This window comes from Natator depressus, chromosome 13 (assembly GCF_965152275.1).
Source record: "Natator depressus isolate rNatDep1 chromosome 13, rNatDep2.hap1, whole genome shotgun sequence".
Lineage (NCBI taxonomy): Eukaryota > Metazoa > Chordata > Testudines > Cheloniidae > Natator > Natator depressus.
This window is the reverse complement of record NC_134246.1, coordinates 21,043,141-21,061,997: the sequence shown is the minus strand read 5'-3', so window position 1 is coordinate 21,061,997 and position 18,857 is coordinate 21,043,141. Positions and strand designations below refer to the sequence as shown.

Here is an 18,857-nt window from a genome sequence, read left to right as displayed (position 1 = left end):
GCCTCAACCTAAGGATTAAGTGGGCACAGACGTAGTGCTGGCTCCTCTGCACAGGGGTGTGTAAGAAATGCCCCATCTGCTTTGTGCTGATTAGAGCAAGCAGGTGTGTGCCCGGTAGGGAGTGGCCGTGTGCATGAGGCTCTGCTTGTGCTGTGCATGGCCCCCGTTAGCCAGCCCTTCCCTGGGTTTCCCACAGTAACGGTTGTGCTCTCTTTGTATCAGGGTACAGAGCTGTGCCGTTGAAGAACAACTACAGCGAGAACCTGGAGTTGGCCTCCCTGCTTGTTAAAATAGAGATCTTCCCTGGCAAGGTAAGGCTGGTCCACTTGAATATTGTCCTTCTCCGCAACACAGGAGAGCGGATACACCGATGGGCTTAGAAACCAAAGGTTGGCTGGTCCAGAAGGCTTTGAGCTCCCCTGATGACTAAGGGTATGTCTGCAGTGCAATGAGAGATGTGACTGCAGCACAAGGAGACGTCCCCGAGCTAGCTTTGATCTAGCTAGCTCCGATAACAGCAGCGAAACCGCAGCAGCACGGATGTACAAGGCCAGCCTGCACCCTCAGGCAGCTCGCCACCTCTTCACTGCTGTCGTCACCTGGGCTAGCGAGATCAGAGCTAGCTCGGGTTTGTCTGCACGTGCTGCCCTCGCGCCTCGGACTGCAGTGTACACACACTCTAAGTGAGACTGTGATTCCTTGTTTCCTCGTACTTCCCATCTGCTATTGTACAGCCTGAGCGTCTCATCTCAACAGATCTCCCTTCTAAGCCGGGGTACGTCTGGTCCGTGTTGGAGGAGAGACCTCTGTTGAACAGCTTGGCGCTCCAGGAAGCAGGGTGGCACTGCCCGCTGTGAGTCAGCACTGACTCGCCCTCTGTGCTGGAGATGCGATCTCCTGGGTGGCTCTTAAGGATGAGGCCCCGACCTCTTGGCGCTGGTTAAAGAGTCCACTGCTTTCTCTGCCACGCCCACTGCACAGCAGCACAAGCGGGGTTTTGAATGGCCTCCTCCATCCTAAAGACTTAAGAGGTGTAGTTCTTTAGCCCAGAACATCCCCCTCGTCTCTCACAGCAAACCAGCTTGATTCTTCCAAGCTGGTCCCTGTGCAAAACCCACCACACAGCTGGGAATAACTGGCAGCCCCTGCTCAGGAGACAAGCATGGCACATCGTGGGCCCCTCTGGCCTGAGCAGGGTTTATCCCAGTGAGGGGAGGCAGGGGTGAACAGAGGTCTGGGGACGAAGCTTGAACACACCTACCTGTGCTGTACTTGGTTTTCACTGGATCCTCCACTCTAAACCTCCCGTCTGACCAGGTATAGTTCTAGCTTCCAGGCCCAGGAGCCCCGCTGGCTTCTAAACTTATTCCCTCTGGGGCAGGGAAGAGGGAGAGAGGCTGGAATCTCATCTCCATTGGGCTGGTTCATATAGTTCTGCCATGCACAAGTTTTGCCTGAAGGGTTGGTAATTCTCTTTCTAGCAGAAGGTCTTTTAAAAAACAAAATCTTGCCCTAAAGCCAGTGATTGTCTGTTAAAATTGGGGCAGATGTCTAAAGAGCATCAGCACACGACTGCATGCGCATTTGCACATCTGACTTGGTCACACCATCTTCATGCTTGCACAACTACACAGACAGTTCTGGTTCCTTGCAGCACAGTTACCCTGGTAGAGAATGTGCATGCAGTCCCAGTGCTGTGCTTTAAAAATCACTTCCCCTTGTTTCTGATTCAAGCAGGAAAATGGAGAAATTAACCTCTTCGGTGCCTCGGCCCTCCGAGAACGGACAGGAGACCCTTCAAGTCAGCTCCTGACAAACCGAGCCCGGGAAGGGTCCTTCGACGCTCGCTACCAACAGCCGTTTGAGGATTTCCGGGAGCAGCTAGCAGACCATTTTGACAGCCGAGAGCGAAGGTAACGCAGTGGAGTTTTGGAAAGGGACTTGTTCTTTCTACCTTGAGCTCCTATAATGCAAACCGAGCATGGCCTTGGATCCAAGCTACCCTTGATTTTAATCAGTGCAGCTTCTATTGCCTAGTTGTCAGTTTTCTGTATTGTCTCCCTGTGACGCTGTCTGAATGTAAGCGCCCTGATCTCGACAGCCCATGGAGAAAGTTACCAGGAGTCCAGTGCGAACCAGGGAGGCGTTTGGTTTAGTGGCAGAGCTAAGGCAGGGGACATCCTACCATTCATGGAGAGGCACCGGAGCCTGTTGTCATAATGTAGGTCCTGTATCAGGGCTGTTGCAGCACAGTCCCCACCTGCCCAGCGGGCAATGCGACTTCTCTGCCCACGCTGGTGCGTCAGGTACCTGCAAAGTGCCTGTATTTCATATTGAAGGGTGGAGGAGCGAGGTTCATCTGCAGAGTCCTGGCCTGCAGGATAGGTGTGTATCTCACAGGTTGCCATTCACCCTCTTGGGCAGGAAGGAAGTCCTCATGCTATTTAACAGTAAGCGAGGAGTAGCTGGGGCTCTCAGGGCTGGCTATACTCCAGCTTTGCCAGGCTTCCTGTCACAGAGTCGGGTTACCAGGCTCCTGGCTGGGAGCTGAGAACCTTGAAAGCTCTGAGAGTCCTGGCTGAACCTGAGTCTCTGAGGGCTCCTTTCCGTAAAGCTGGGAGCCTGGAATTCCTGGGACTGGCGTACAGGGTTTGGGGAAGCCCAGCCATGCAGACTGCCCTGGGGCTGGAGACCTCAGGGCTTCCAGACTCCCGGCTCGGGCTGCCCCGCTTAGGAGTCACACAGCCCATGCAGCCTCCTGGGCCAGAAGTCTGGAAGCCAAGGTCCTTGGCCAGTCCACATTATGGGGCTGCACCAGAGCAACAGACCCTGGGAGCCCCAGCAGCAGCTCTGTGAAAGGGATATTGAGTGACTAGCAGCCATGAAACTGACAAGAATGTCAGTTTCATGTTTCATTTGGGAACCAGAAGGTTTTGGTGTTTCTGAAACAAAATTTTCTATTTGCCAAGAAACTTCAGCAAATTGGGTTTCATTCAGCGTCAGAGCCCACATTTCAAACACCTGAAATGTCTCTCAAACCCCAAAACACATGTTTCTGCCAGCTCTATCGAACAATTCTGAGACAGACACATAAGGGCTTAACAGCCCAGCCTGCGGCCCAGCGCTGGAGCCGGGGGACCTTGCAATGACTGGGGTTATGAGTAGTGCACAGTTGCTTGTTAAGGTCGCTGCCACAGAATTCATCTCAAGCCCCTCCCCTTTCCTCTCTTCCCCTGCAGGGTACTGCGAAGGACCAGGGTGAATGGGGACAACCGGCTCTAGCCCAACTTCGCCTGCTGAAAAGCACCAATAGTGCTTGTGATTATCACGGAATGCTGTGAACTGGTTTCTATGGAAACGTCACTGCTTTGGCCTACTTTCAGGCAGCTTTTCCAGTTTCTCTGCTGGTGTGTGTTTGAGTGGAGAAATTAAAAAAACCCCACCACCCAACCACCTCCTCCTACTACGCCCATAATGAAGTGTATTAATGTGTATAGCCTGTCAGCTATTAAGGCTGGAGACAAAACTGTGTCTATAATCAAACAAACTCCCTTTGAGCCTATATCCTGAGAAATCTAGATCCCAGCCTGCTCGGAAGCTGGTAGGAAAGCTTTTTACAGCATTAACTCAATGTAAATGTTTCCCACTCCTTTGAGGGACCTGCCTCTTCTCCCTCCTTTTACATGCCCCCATAGGGAGGTACTTTCTAAGAACCAGGCAGGATGCACCTCAGTCCTATTGTTGTTGTATCAAAGTACCTGTATAGCCTCTGCCTCTGGGTCCAGTAGTGAAACTCAAAGTTTACAAGGCCCCTCTAGCTTTAAGTTACAATAAAAAAGTCAGTGTTAAGTGTGTAACGTCTCCACTTTCTCGAGGTTTGCCCTAGCTGCCGAGTTCATGCTCCACTGCAGAAGAGCACCTTGCGGGCTAGTGGCCACTCTTCAGTGCGTTTCACGCCAGCAGCTAGCTGTGGTTTTTGCGGGCAGTCTCTTTCACGCCTTCAGGCAGACCCTGGAGCTCGTGCGCGCGCTCTCTCTCTCTCTGCCCTCATGTTGCCTTGTAAACAGTTCAGGCACGAGGTCTGAAGTACTGTGGGTTCTCGCTCTCTGTCACCCAAACGGCACACCAGGTAGGGAACGTGCGCTGCGGAGGCCCTGCGGGAGCATTTCCAACTGACCGTGTAGCAAGAAAATGGAGTGCAGAAAGCTGAGGCTCACCAGAGAAGCTACACAAGATACTGAGCCAAATGCAGCCCTGCTGGCAGCAGGTGCAGCTCCACAGAAGTTTCTTCCTACTTGCCGTGCAGCCACCAGTCTGGTGGTTTCTGGCAGTGCTGCCTCTAAAGGAACACTCCAAGCTGCTGAAACTCACGTGACTGAGTAGCTCTGGTTTAGGTTAGGAGCTGGCAGTTGCAAATTCTGCTTTGACTGGTGGCTTCTCCAGCTGAGATTAAGACAAGTTGTTGCCACCCTTATTTTGGAGGTGGCAAAGCTTTGTCTGTTCTTTTAGAGTGAGAGGAAGAACAACTGTGCCCGAGCGCTTGCATGATCTGCAGAGTGAATGTGTCCTTTTCCAAACACAGCTGCTCCAGGGCTAGTGATAAATGGCTACTCAATTGCACAACAGGAACTCGTACCTGCTCTCTAGGCTGGTGCCTGAAAGATAGGTTATTCCAGCCTTCCAAAGGGACTGTTTTTATCATGGGGGTGGAAAGACAAGGCAGGATAACAGACCATGCTACAGCCCCTGAGGCAGGCTGTATGCTCCACTGCAGTGCACTATATTGTGTTTGACTCTTGACTGGTGTTACTTAAGAGCCATACTCCCCACTCAGCCTGAGGATTGTGTTCAGGTCACGCTTTTAAAGACCAGAATGTCCAATAAAAGTCCTCAACTTACTTTTTCCTCATTGTGTTTTGTGCAGAGGGGGCTGGGTAGGGAGAATCGGCAAAGCAAACAATATGCCCTGGTATGTTCTTATAACAAGGAGCACATGTGCAGACAAATAGCTGAAACAGTGATAAACAGTCAGGGAGAATGTAGCACAAGACACCTAGGAAGGCTGCAGAGGAATATGGATCCTGCAAAGCCTGGACCAGGCTGCTTGAGGAAATTCTGTGCTGTTTTCCAGGGGGATGGAAGAGTGCACGATGCGTAAGTTATTTGATTCCGTGGACCAATGCAGTAGGAAGCCCAGACAGTCCTTGAGCATTTGAGACCCTCCCATGCGCCCTAGGAGCCATCACTTTCTTTTAAGTCTATGTAGGGGAGTCTAGCAGCATTGCTGCTGGGCGTTGGGCACTGCCAGTGTGTGTCTTCATGCTCTGTTGGGCAAACTGCACTCTCGGGAGTAGCCAGGCTCACTGGAAGGGGGGTGACATCAGTACTGAAGGCCACACACACCCTGGTGTCTCAATGAAAGCTTGTTTTTTAAAAAGAGGAGAAGGGTTAGGAGATTGTGATGTACAAAGTCTGGCAAATCAAATGCATCTTCCACAGTAGCCATGATGCACAGCGCTGGCCCATACTACCTTAATGCCCTGTGTTTCAGGACCCATTGCTTGTGGGAACAGAGTGGTGATTGGAAGGCAGTCAGACTGAATGCTGTTAGCTGGGGTGATCCTAACTGGTACATCAGTGTGAACTAAAATCCAGACACCCCTCTCCTGCCTTCAAGGCTGTCCCTGTCCATGTGCTCTCTGGAAGCTGATTTACATTCAGCCATCAAGTCTCTGGCTTTGGTGACACAATGGGGCAGCAGATCGAAAGTCATGGCTGCTTTTATATTTAAGTGGAGTTTTTATTGATTTAAATCTGGAAGTGCGTGTGTCAGATACAGAGGGCTGAGGCGACCTTGCTTAGGGATGGTCTGGCACAGCCAAATCCCTGTGGACTTCAAAGGGTTGTCTGTGCTAGAGGCTTACCTTTGAGAAGCGTGCTTCCCCCTTCAGGACCCAGCTGCCATTCCACCAGGCACGCTCTCCCTGTTAGACTCCGCGTGCTGAAAGCTGGGCAGTACGTCTCACCGCGCCCAAACAACTGGCTTTGAAAAGAGAGTTGTAACGAAGAGCCGCTGTGCAGGAGCTCTTGGCAAAGCACAAGGTAACATGCCTGGCCCTTTAATCCCACCGTTCCAACTGATACAGACACCACCACGCTGCTCCTGTTCATATTTTATGCTCTTTATTTAGGAACAACTGAAAAGGTCTCATTTCATTTCACCAAACTGTACAAGCAAGCTCCCCTCCCCACCCCCACCCCCCTCCACATATACAAAAGTAAGGGAAACTTGTGGTTCACTTCTCAGAAGTGGCATTGTGGGAGCTCTCATCCTCAGAATAAGAGCATGTAAAGTCCATCGCAGGGGCAAGCGACCCTAGCACTAGTAATAACTATAGCCCACAGTCACAGACAGCTTCTGTTTTTCTCTTTAAAACCTTCACCGAAAGTTAAAAATCACCTTCTCACACAGGTGCCATGTTAACCGTCCTAATTGTGGTCTTAAAAAAAATCCAAAATAACTTCCCCCTCCCCCATACAAAGACGACGACAGCCAAGCCTGTTCGCTGTCCCTAGCCACAAGGCCACCCTTATGAAAGGTCCCATTGCAGCTCCAATTCTAGTTTGCTTTGGATAAATCCACACAGAATCCCAGGTCACTCAGCATCAGGAGGATTTTAAACAAGACACCATCTGTGATTGTGTGGTCTGATGAGAAGCAGTGTGTTCCCAAAGCCTGACGTTAAGTGCCGTGCTACCTATGTGGGGTGAAAAATTCCTGACAAAATTCCTAACAAAAATAATCAGATGGGGGCTGAGCAAAAGTGCAACTTTATCAAGCAGATTTCTACCCAGCTCTCTTCACTGGCACCAGCGAACAGCATATGGGTAATACCATCCATCTACCAGGCCAGGACAGGTTTACTTAAGGCCAGCCTTCAAATGAGTGACCAAGTGGAGTGGTACGTTCTTTGCTGAAATGAGGGACAAGTGTCAGAGATCCCTGCTGCATCTCGAAGAGTTCTGTTAATTTGTTTTCCTGTTTGTTTTCAAGCTTTTGTGGCACTAGTCTGAAATTCCTGGCAGATCCCATTGCCAGTAATGGACACAGCAGGAACTACCCTGGCAAAGAGAGCGACTGAATCCCCTTTTCATGCTGGCAGCTTCAACTGATGCTTACGTGTTTGTTTTGTAATCAGCTGAGAAATTAAAATTGATGCTAAGTTCCATTCCGGAGGTTAGGTCAATAGGGTTGCCTGTCTTAGGGACTGGTTTCAAACATTTAAAACACAGTTTCACTGTGAAGTAGGGAGACAGGAGTTTAACGGTGTCACTGTAACTATGAGTACTAGCATGCGAAGACACAGATTTCTCATCTCTCACATGCTGATCTGTGCCAAGCTCTGAAAAACATCTTATCATCTGAACTACCCCCAGCCTCAATTTCATTTTCTGTTCAGGCTCTCTGATCAATGGCTCCAGCTTTATTTGGGGAAAAGGTTTTTAAAGTTTCCAATCATCAAGAATTGCTGCTCTATGTGGAAAAACGAAACTGCTATTCAGCCTTCCAGATCCTCCTCCTGAATTTATAGGTCAAGTGCTGACACCAACAGCAAATACAAGAGAATATGGTGTCTTGTCACTGTCCTGCTCACTGCAAGTCATGCCATCACATAAGGGTCGTTAAACTAGATACCCAACCTGACTATTTAGTTTCATACCACAGCTGCCATTGTGCCCTGCCTTTGCTGATTGATTCTCATGCTGTGAACCATTTGTCTTGGCAAAGGACACACAAAGGCCGCTGTAGAAGGGACAGACCATTCTGCTTTCAATAACTGAAACATCAGGTGCAAGTTCTCTGCAGATCGCTGCATTATAGCAAGGCTAAGCAAACATGGAAAGTCACAGGGCTGTGTCCATCCCGCTGTGCCATGTTTGGAACTCAGCTTAATTTAGGGGCCTGATTTTCAGAATTGCTGAGTGCCCACAGCTCTAGCTGAAGTCCAATGGGAACTGTGAATACTCAGTATCTTTGAAAATTGGGCATTAGCTGTACAGCCTTCCCTCTCCAGCTATTTTATACCAGGGGCATCACTATGGTATCCCCTAATTTTACCCTTTGTTCCCCGTTTTCCATGATTTGGCTATCCCCAGCCTTTCCAGCCTGTATTAGCCCCCCAAAAAGCAATCTGATAGGGCACATTCTCTCCTGTTCCAGTCCTTGCCGTGCTGTGCAGCAAGTGGTCAGCAGGGGAGGGAAAGCAACTATGCTCTGTACCACCACCGACTGGTGCTAAGTCTGATTCAAACACTTCACTTTAAGAGTTACAGGGGTGTAGCTTGTGGAGTATATTTCCAATTCATGATCACATACCAAAGTTGTTAACACAATCACCTGTTAGGCTGGATACCTGCAGGTAACTGTCAAATGCAGGCAGCTGCAAATGCCTTCTGTACATGAACCACTAACTAACCAAGCCACCATCCCAATGACTCCCTTGTGAAACTGGAACTAGGAACTAAGTTGAGGAACCAGGTATAATTAAATTTTATACTGTTTAAAAAAAAAAAAATCCAGGATGCTAGCCAAAAATCAGAGCTTTGTCTAGCAGATCACTGCTCTTACTAACTAGCAAGCCAATTCTATTCCTAGAATCAGGAAAACTTACGATTCTTTTTAAAAATGAGACATGAATGGATATTAATCTGGATAGCAGGTTACTAAGCGCTTGAGTTTCTGGTTTTAAGCTAGCCTGCCTCCTATACAGAAGTCTAATATTCATAAGAAGGAAACAACAACATAAGACTGAAGATAAAAGGATTTTTACAGCTGTGCAACCATCAAGTCCGAGTGAACATAGGCTCACTTTTAGCTGAGGGAGTTGGAGAAATTAGTTTTTAAAGATGTCCTCTCCTAATAAGTAAATGCTAGCTCACCCCTCCATCTACCCAATTCTCTCCTTGTATCTAGTCTAAGTGACAACTATTGTTGGTTAGAGGATGATAATACTTAATACTGTCTAGGTGCAAAATTGTGACAGCATTTCCTGCAACACCAGGTGCAGAAGTGCGGCTGATGGGACTGTCAAACCACTTCACAGTGACCAAGAGCTGGTCCGCAATTGTTTCCATTTCAGACGCATGTACACCTCTAATGTCCTGCACTAAACCCTACGTATTTTGGTATTAGCACCTACTTCATTTCAACCTATTTAACAGAGGCGTTAGATGAACCATGGATGACAATAGCTCTCCCTCCTTTATAACAAACCCTTTTGGAAATACCAACTAAAAATGTGTTGATAATAAACACGTGGGAGATTAAAAAAAAAGGAACCAGGTTTCTTTTGGTGGCTGGTGCTGAAGCTTTATCCCAGACCCATTTTCTCATTACCACCTTCACCATGCCTGGAGAGGTGCAATTCCAGTCACCGGAATGCCTGCCTCGAGGGAAGTCAGGCTGCAGGGAAGCATATTTGAAAATTCCTCTAACGAAAAGGGACTAAATAGCCTGATGTCTTTACACATCCACAAACGAGCATTTAGCAGCATTAACCCTTCAAGGCTGGGTTTTCTGGGTACACCATGGCCAAAATCCCTTCAGCTGACGAGACTTTTCCTTTTGTTTTCTGGGCTACTGTGGGACTAAAATCCAGCGGCAAAAAATTTCAGCCAGTGCCTGGAAAGAAAGATTTTAGAGACCCATTCACAGGGTGATGATTGAACATTTCCTTCAGGGGCCTGGAGATGGCTCTTTAAGTGTACGCCAACAAAGTCACCTTGAAGGGGCAAACTGTGTTTCCAACATATTTATATAGCACTTGGTAAAGTGTACCTTTTGAATGTACATCTTATGCAGTAAAGAATCAATTGCGCATTTGAACAGTACATGTGCATAGTTAAATACTCTTGCATGTATATAGACACTAGAGAGTAAATGACTTACCTGTATTTGTTCTCTTTAGTTAACGCTGTACATACAGCCATACTCTTGGGTCACCAGATTCCCAGCAGTAGCATCAAGAGTATGCCTTAGTTCTAGATGTTTCTAGATCTTCTCCCTCCCCGTCCCCTGATGATTCAGGGTACACAAGATGACAGTTGCAGGGACTGTGTAAACGGAGGCTCCAGCAGCCACTGTCGACTAGACATCTCAGCTCATCAGAGCAAGAATGTAGGGGCTCAGCCATGCAAATGTTGAGATCACACCATTGAGAGGCTGGTTATTGTTGCTGGTATGCCTCTAACAAAGGTTTAGCGAGACCTGTACAGTTGCAAGGTTGTCTTCTGCATAAGGAGAAATGCTACTCTATCAGCATGGTTCTCTTAACTGACACAGACTGAACTAACAGGCGTAGGTGTCCCACTAGAGTCCTTTCATTCCCAAAAGATGCTATGACTAAAGAGAGCTACTCATCTTAATTATTGAATAGTAAGGCCTTCTAAATAAGGGCCTGAGGAAAGGGGAACACTATTCAAGAAGATGACTTAAGGTAGAAATAAAACGCTACCTTTGGAAGAGATGCTGGAAGAGATTTAAAAATACCAGCATCTCTTTAGAAACTTACACTGGATCAAGTCACTTAGAGCTTGAAACTCACCCATTTAATAAATATCTCCTACCACTGAGAATAAGGCCTTCCATGTTACGAAAACTTACACTAAAATCAAAAATAATAAAGAAGCTCCTTTAGAGCAGTAATGGCCCAAGACATTCTAGACATATACAGATTCAAAAGGTATATGATTAAGTGAGCACTTAATATACCAGATAACTAAATATTAGTTTGCAACATATTTATATTCTCATTCACAGAAAGACAGGACTACAGTTGGAGAACTAAGGAAGGTGACCTGGACCAATAAGGATAGGTTAATAGAATTAGCACAGTGGGACAAGACTAATTCAACTAGTGTAACAAGCAAGCTTCCTGTCTATGAAACTGGTTGCCTGCCTAATAGAGTCCTACTAGAAAACGATGGCTTGAAACATTAGCAGAAAGCCAAATTTTTGTCTGTATTTGTTCTCTGAAGAACAGTTTGTTCTCTATAAACAATGAAAGGGATTCTAGGGCAGGATGGAAACATTAAGTGCTAGTTCTCAGTAATTAATGTGAGGCTTGGAGAGTAATGGGCTGTGGTACATTCCATCTCCTATCGTAAAAGAAATAAAATTACTCCAGCCAGTAGGGGGACAGATTACATCCAACTCTATCTCCTGACCTTTGCTGGATCCCGACTCCCACTGGATATTGGAGGGTGTACAATAGCTTATTCCACCCCCATCCCCAGGGAAAGAAACCTACACCCACCCCACTGAATTCATCCTGTTCTTGATAATGAAGACTGGTATGTTGCTTCTCAGATCTCCTCTCTTGCTCTGACACACATACTCTCACTCATGATGGTATCCACCACTCCCTGATCTAGGGACCCAAGAGTCGGGGACATATGCAACACTGCCAACCGTTAGAGAACAAACACATTACAAACAGCTGAAGATAAAAATGTATTGTGCCATGATAGTCCATTTCTATGCAAAAAATACATCTATACAATCAATGTCCAAAATTAATTATGCTTGTTGAGGCGGCTGTCTGCATGTCAATAGTTGGTTCCATTATCTATATATGAATATGAAATCTGAAAGTTTATCCACTGGAAAGGAAACAACAGCATCCTACATCACAAGAGTGAGAAGATCTTACCGATGCCCTACTCTGGCCAACTGGTGTGTAAGATTCTAGATTAGGCTGCAGATGACACTGTGCAAAGAGCCCGATTCTCTTGCTCTCCCTTTCTGATGTGCTGTACTGAAAGGTCTCATTACGGCAGTGCTTTTACACCACTCCCTGCTACTGAGATTCGTCTCAGGCCTATGGATTTACAATCTTCTCAAATGTAATTGCAGATCCTTCAGAGCAGGCAGTTTAAGGTCAATCTGTTTCTGAAAGACACAACATACACAAGCGTCAGAATACACGTCGCATGCTTACAAAATCGTCACGTAACGCTGGGGCCTCTTCTGCTGGAAGATCTTTCTTTGAGCATCAGCTGGTTGCATCATAAAATGAAGCTACAGAACAGGATCCTGCTGTGAGGAGGAAGGAACAGGGCTGGCGTGAAGGCTAGCAATTGCATGGGGGCAGGAAGGAAGCAGTAGCTACACCCAGGCAGCTGTGGCTCTTGGCAGGATGCCACCTCCTATGGCAGAAGTTTGTTGTAGCTAAGCGAGTCCTCCTCTGGACCACCCTGTTCTAGGGATCTAACAAGATGGAGGCTGGCCCCATAGGTGCTGGAACTGGGGGTGCTGCAGCACCCCCTGGCTTGAAGTGGTTTCCATTATATACAGGGTTTACAGTTTGGTCTAATGGCTCTCAGCACCTAAGTTCCCTCTAAGCTGCGCAGCCGCCTATTAAGCCCCGCTCAGGGCTGCAGCGAGGAGAGGCGCCTCTGCCCATCGGCCCAAGCATGGACCTGCCCCGGACGTGCCGTGGCCAGGGGAGAGGCGCCCCTCCCTCAGCCCAGCCCAGACCCCCTGGAGCTGCTGCGACCAGAGGGAGGCACCTCTCCCCCAGCCAGAGCTGCTGGGGTGAGTCCTCTCTCCCCATTGTGGCCCCTGGGCCGTCTGCACCCCAAACCCCTCCCCAGCCTCACCCCAGAGCCAGCACCCCCCGCACCCCAACCCTTTGCCCCAATCCTGAGCCCCCCCCCGCATCCCGAAGCCTCCAGCCCCACCCCAGAGCCTGCACCCCTAGCCGGAGCCCTCACCCCCTGCACCGAGCCTGAGCCCCCTCCCACACTCTGAACCCCTCGGCCCCACCCCACCACATGAACTGTGTTATGTGCACCAACATGAAGGTGATGTGTCTTCACTGCAGGGGAAAGTCGATCTAAGCTATGCAGTTTGAGTTATGTAACAGCGTAACTCAAGTCGACGTAGCTTAGATCTACTTGCTACAGGGTCCACACTATGCAGTGTCGACGGGAGATGCTTTCCTGTCAACTCCCCTGACTCGTCTCGATCCGGAGGAGTACAGGAGTCGACAGGAGAGCGATTGGCGGTCGATTCAGCGGGTCTTCACTAGACCTGCTAAATTGACCGTCGATCCTCCGGTAAGTGTAGACAAGCCCTCATCAGCCTCTCAATCAGCACAAGAGCAGGGTCCCTTTAAAAACCCAACCCTCATCGAGAAATTGTGTTTAAAAAAAATTTGGAGGTGTGAAGCCACTAAAGATTGGAACTTAATTCTTTAAAGGCCTCTAAACTTAGCACAGTTGTGTGGCAGGCAGGAGCCTGGCTTCAACTTGATCTGCTGGGCCGCAGTCCTTTAGCGAGGTTTAGCACAGAAAACTATCCAGCTGCCGAGGCTCCTCAAGGAGATGGCTGGGGCTCTGCTGGGAGAGGAAGGAGAGTGCATCCTCACCCACTCTGCTAACTCTCCCAACCCCAGGATTACCTTTTCCAAGAATCCATGTTGGGCTCAGAAGCAACCCTGTTTTCCAGGAGGAGTCCTGGATGGGGTGTTAGGGTAGCCAATGCCATCTCAGCACAGTGCCACTGGAAACCCCGCCCCCTAGTGCTCTTCTCTCAGGGCAGTGTCCGACTTTCACATGGGTGCGTCTCGCCGTGGTCTATATACTTTGTGCTTACAGTGTTTTCCATGCACAGATCTTAAGGCAATGTACAAAGGGTGTGTGTGGAGTCAGGATGGGATGGGCCCAAGGTCACACAGCTGAGAAATAAACAGAAGCCAGGCCTCCAGCCTCCGAGTCAGTCGCCCTATGTAAAATACACCATAGCAAGCAATCCTCTCCTGGCTGGAGGAGGATGGACTAGATTCCCTGCTTGGTTTTATCCCTGCCTAACTTCTGTGATAGGGTTCTATGTCCCAGCAGCGCTGGTGTCTGAACTCTGGGAGCTAAATAAAACACAAGCATGACTAGAGAGGTAGCAAGGGTTGCACCCTTTGCCCCACTGCCCCCGACTTTCTTTTATGAATCAGTTTAACCATAACCATGCCCTGGCTTTTTTCACCCCCTCCAGATCAGCGCTGCCACCAAGTAAATCCGTAACAATAAATCTTGGGCATTAAACCCCACAAGTGTCAACTGCTAGTCAGTCAATGTTCAGTGTCATTCTGACTTCTCTTCTTGGTGCTGGAATGAGCCTATTTACAACAGGTAAGCTATGCAAAGCAGCCAAAACATCAATCAGTTTCTTACCAAGCTGAACTGCAGGTTGCTGGCTACATGAATCAAAGGGTTCTGAATGGCCTTCCTGGCCACTGGGCTCCCAAGATTCGCTATTCTCCGACACCTCCGAACAGGCATCACATGTCCCTTTTTGGCTTCCTGCTTGTTCGCCCGTGCTCGAGTATCGATCTTCGCTTCCCGTGTCAGACACAGCCCGGGTCTCCTCGTCTGCCTTTACAGCAAACCACACCCTAACCTGCTGTGCATTCAGCTGAGTTCTCTCGCACAAGCGCTGAAGGTCATCTTCATACAGCATCTTGTGCTTTTTGTAACAATCCTCTAGGATCTCTTTGCTGGCTGGGCTGATCGCCGCTAAACCTGGAGGGAAGATACCCCGCCGGTAGTTCTCATACCATTTCAGCTGGCCATTTTTTAAACCGTACCGGCTATCCCCAAACCAGCGAATTATCTCAGCCCGGGGCAGGCCTGTCTGAGCGACTATGGTGTCGTATTCTTGATTTGTTGGTCGCTGTGTCTTTACAAACATTTGTTTAAGCAAATGCCGCTGTTGGGCTGTTTTTTTAAAGTTCAGTTTGGTTTTTGCGGGGGTAGGTGGCCTGCTAGAACAGTTGTCCCCTTGATCACTTGCACCTACCTCTGGCAATTCATTTTTGCCATTTGACTCAGTCACTCTGAGCTTCTTCAGATTGATTTTAATAGGACTAACTTTCCGCTCCAGTGAAGTTTGATTGCCGCTTGGGGTATCTAATAAACCATTTTCACCTGAGACCCTCAGTTCATCTGAGGAGTTGTCATCTTCTCCACAATTATTTTCAGCATTCTCCTCCTCTTGCTGGACCATTTCTTCTGCTTTTTTATTTTCCTCCAATACCCTTTTTTTCCTCCTCTCTGAAAACCAGCTATCAATTTCTCTCCTGGTCATTTTTGTTTCACTCCTCAAACGGTCCACTTCTTCCTCTGGAGGAAAAGGGTTTTGTGCAAAACTGCCTTCCAAAGCCTTGAGCTGCTCTGGTGCTCTCTCTTTGTATTTCGTTGGGGTGAAGTCGGGCGTCTGATGCCAGGACTGTCGCCTTGTTTGGTGATGAGCCACAGGCATTGCAGCTGTCGTAGAGGTTAAGTCAATCTCCTTTGGTGACACAGTGAAGGTAATGTCCGGCATGGAGTCAATAATTATTGTATTATCTCCAGCAAACATGGCTCTACTGCCTTTCATATTCCTGAAATGATATCTCCTATCACTAAACCACTTTCGAACCTCCCTAGTAGTAAGGCCTGTAATTTTGGTCAGACGCTCAACTTCAGCATGGCCAGGGAACTGATTCCTGCAGAAGCTGCCTTTCAGTGCAGACAGCTGCTCGTGGGACTTCTTATTTTTGTAGATGCTGGGATCCATGAAAGCTTGTGACGATATGCTCGGGCATGCAGTCAGCAGAGACTGAGCTGTGTTGACCACCTTCACAGTTGATGCGCTGCTCGAACACACATTGTTGTGTTGCGTAACGGGTTGGAGCTTGGGAATAGATGTCACTGCTAAGGTGAGAGACGAGCTGCTTCCTTTTAATCCATTTGTCATTATTGGCTGAGTAACGAGTAACCCTCCTGTTCCTTCTGGTTGCCCGACCATGTGACCAGGTAGAGTTGCCTGAATGAGATGCTGGACGTTGCTGGCATTTGCAACGAGAGGTGTATTTAAAACTGTGATAGTGGGCTGCGGTACAGACTGAATAACCGTGTTGAACATTTTTTTCCGTGCATCTTCTATCTCCTCTGGAGACCAGCTGATGCCTTGTTTCAACCTCTGAGCTGTAAACCAGATCTTAAGTTGCTCTTCTGGGTACTTGGTCACGACAGTCAAATAGCAAAGCTCAGCTTTTGTAGGGTAGGGAAACTTATGGAAAGAGTTTTTCAGGAAGCTGTTGGAGTCCATGGCTGCATTGTATGTGGGAATGCTGCTCAGAGGAATCATCACTTTAGGAAGGGATTTGGACGTGGGTAGGTCCTGGTGCAGCTGCGGCTGCTGCTGCAATGACACAAGTTGTGCAACACCTGCCTGCAAAACAGGCACGTTTCCCAATATGGAGCCATTGACTATGTGAGATGATTTTGCTGAGCTGGCCGTTGACTGGCTGGCTGGCAAAGACCCGTTGGTGAATGAATGGTCACCATCTTTCATCGCCAATTCATTGCCCGGCTGATTTGATACATTCTCCTTCAGCATGTGAATTTTTTTGGCCTCGGGCTTACCTTTCATTATCTTCATAATGGGAGTTTTGGTGATGATGATTTCAGCTTGACCATCTACCCCCTCCTCACAGAAATCTCCTGGAAGGTCTTGGTTGCTGGTGGCGTCAGAGATACTTTGTTTCACTGTCGTATGATTATCCTGCTTAGCCACATTCCAGAGGAAGCTAGTTTCACCACCGTGGTACTCTGCATTGTGATGCAAAAGCCCTTTGTGGCTTTGTGCCAGAAAACTGCACTCAACACATACAAAGGAGGGGTCTTTGCTGAAGTCTACGTGCTCAGAATCCATGTGTCCAAAGAAATGATTAACATCTTGAGATCCAAAATCGCAATACTTACACAAGTAAGTATCAGCATCCATCATACTGCGATGCCCATTAGACAATGTTGCATTATTACTGCTATTGTGAATAACAGCGTCACCAGCTGCCGGAGGTTCAGGAGGCACGTGCTGCTGAGTTCCTTCATGATCATCTTCCACAGCATCTGATTCCATCTCCTGCAGTACAATTGTTTTTATCGGTATCATGCAAGGAGTTGTGGATTTTCTTTTGCTGGCCATCGCTGCAACCAATCTAGGTAATTAATGCTTTAAAAAATAAAGCACTGTTCTTTGCAAGTGTTCTGCACTCTAGATTCCAGCAAATCCATGCTGTCCAAAGGAATATTTTTCAAGTGCTGACAAATGTTTACATTTGCCATTGAACCTGAGGAAGAGACGAGAGAAGAGTTACTAAGCTTTGCATTAGACATAACAGATACGCTTCACATTCTGATTGTAATTGTTCTGGTACTTTAATTGCTTCACAAGATAAATCATTTCAATATTTAATTGAAAAAGTTTGGAAACTGGCGATAGTGAGTTTGATTGTTTTGCTTTTTGTCCAAATGATTGTGCAGAAGGGAGAATTAGATATGTGAGCCATACACAGTCATAATATTGAGATAGTGGGCCACAGATGGGTGACTTTTGGGCTTGGACATTGGGCTGTGTCTGGCTGCTTATTGTTTACTTGCCCACACAGTGTAATTCATGTGCCAGTTTCCATTATGGCCCAAATCACCACTATTTCTTCATACAGGCTCCTCTCCTGACTCTGCCCTGTCAACCTCTAGCAAGAACAGGAGCCCATGAAAGCAGGTATTTGTAAGCAGGGAACTACACTGTGCACTAAGTCCAGGGGGGGCCTTGCACGTGGAAATTTCAGATGCAGTGCTGAGCAGAGGGGTAGGGCTACAGTCAGAGTGTTGCTCTTTGGCTGTCCTTGCAGTAGTTCACAAAATCTGTACAGAATTTGTTAGTGTCTTGTGTTGCTTTTTTTCTCTGGCATGGTCTTCACAGGGTCTGTTTAGTCTTCAGCTAGAGTTGCAAGGGAAGATGGCTCACCAAGAGAGCAACTGAAGTGGACACACTTATCTCTTAGATTCCCTCTCCCACGGCACCCATGAATGCCGCACTGTTGTAGCTTTAAAGGTTCAGACACCTCTATTTAAAGGCTTTTAGGTGTTCTTGGGGGAAGTGCAAGGCCTCCACAGCACATGGCCGTTTTCCTGGGTGCAGGCGATCAAGGAGAGGAAAGAGATGTCAGCACAGCATTTTTATTTTTTTTTTTAAATCTTACTGTGTGTTGTCTTTTCTTCAAAAGTTATAGTAATTCTAGATCAAGATAATATTCTGCTGAAGGCTAGGGCTGGACAGCTCTTTAGGCACAATCTTGTCTCTTACCTGGTGCAGTCTGCAATATGCACACTGGATGCTCCATGCCTGAGCTCACCTGCCAAGGGCAGTAAAATGGTCTACGGTAGCTGGCATCATGGATAATTTGCTAAAACGGATCCAGATGAGAAGGGGGGTAGCAAATCTGAAACAGCCCATTTCTGCTCTAACCCCTCTCCAATCTGTTGCCTACAGCACTTCTCTCATCAACAACACTTAAGTCACTTATTTGAATTTCAAAAGCTTCTTCCTTGGTTATAATATCCATTCCTTTTAAGGGAAAATATAGATTTTTGCATACAAGAATAAAATAGTATTTTCCAGATTGCACAGTCACTTGGAAGTATATGGCCATCCATAGGCGCATGCCGGTGATGCTCGAACCCCGCTTTGCCCCAGGCCCCGCCCCCACTCCCCCAAGGTTCCACCTCTGCCCCTCCCTGCCCCCGCTCCACCCCGCTGCGCTTCTTCCTGCCCAGTTCTGTCCCCTCCCCCGAGCGCACCGTGTCCTCGCTCCTCCCCCCTCTCTCCCAGCCTCCTGCACGCCATGAAACAGCTGATTGTGGTGGGTGGCAGGCGCTGACCTGCGAGGCCCACCGGCAGGCAGGAGGTGCTTGGGGGTAGGGGGTGGGGAGGAGCTGATAGGGGGGTTGCTGGTAGGTGCTCAGCACCCACC

At 48.1% G+C, this 18,857-nt stretch overlaps 2 protein-coding genes across 6 annotated transcripts in view; one reads left to right on the top strand and one right to left on the bottom strand.

Moving 5' to 3' along the window:
* Positions 1–4,831, top strand: part of PLCG1 (phospholipase C gamma 1) — a 95,369-nt gene extending 90,538 nt beyond the window's left edge. For 2 of the 5 annotated variants that reach the window (XM_074970201.1, XM_074970200.1), the window contains exons 31-33: positions 223–311; positions 1,735–1,913; positions 3,240–4,831. In XM_074970201.1, the coding sequence (XP_074826302.1) occupies positions 223–311; positions 1,735–1,913; positions 3,240–3,282 (311 nt within the window). In that variant the 3' untranslated portion in view covers positions 3,283–4,831. The remainder of the gene's footprint in view (positions 1–222; positions 312–1,734; positions 1,914–3,239) is intronic. The other 3 variants (XM_074970203.1, XM_074970204.1, XM_074970202.1) reach the window with 3 other exon arrangements.
* Positions 4,832–7,581: 2,750 nt separating this feature from the next.
* Positions 7,582–18,857, bottom strand: part of ZHX3 (zinc fingers and homeoboxes 3) — a 65,752-nt gene continuing 54,476 nt past the window's right edge. Inside the window, exons 4-5 of the mRNA XM_074970205.1 lie at positions 14,230–17,171; positions 7,582–11,950 (exon numbers count right to left, since the gene is read on the bottom strand). Of these exons, the coding sequence (XP_074826306.1) occupies positions 11,940–11,950; positions 14,230–17,026 (2,808 nt within the window). The 5' untranslated portion in view covers positions 17,027–17,171 and the 3' untranslated portion in view covers positions 7,582–11,939. The remainder of the gene's footprint in view (positions 11,951–14,229; positions 17,172–18,857) is intronic.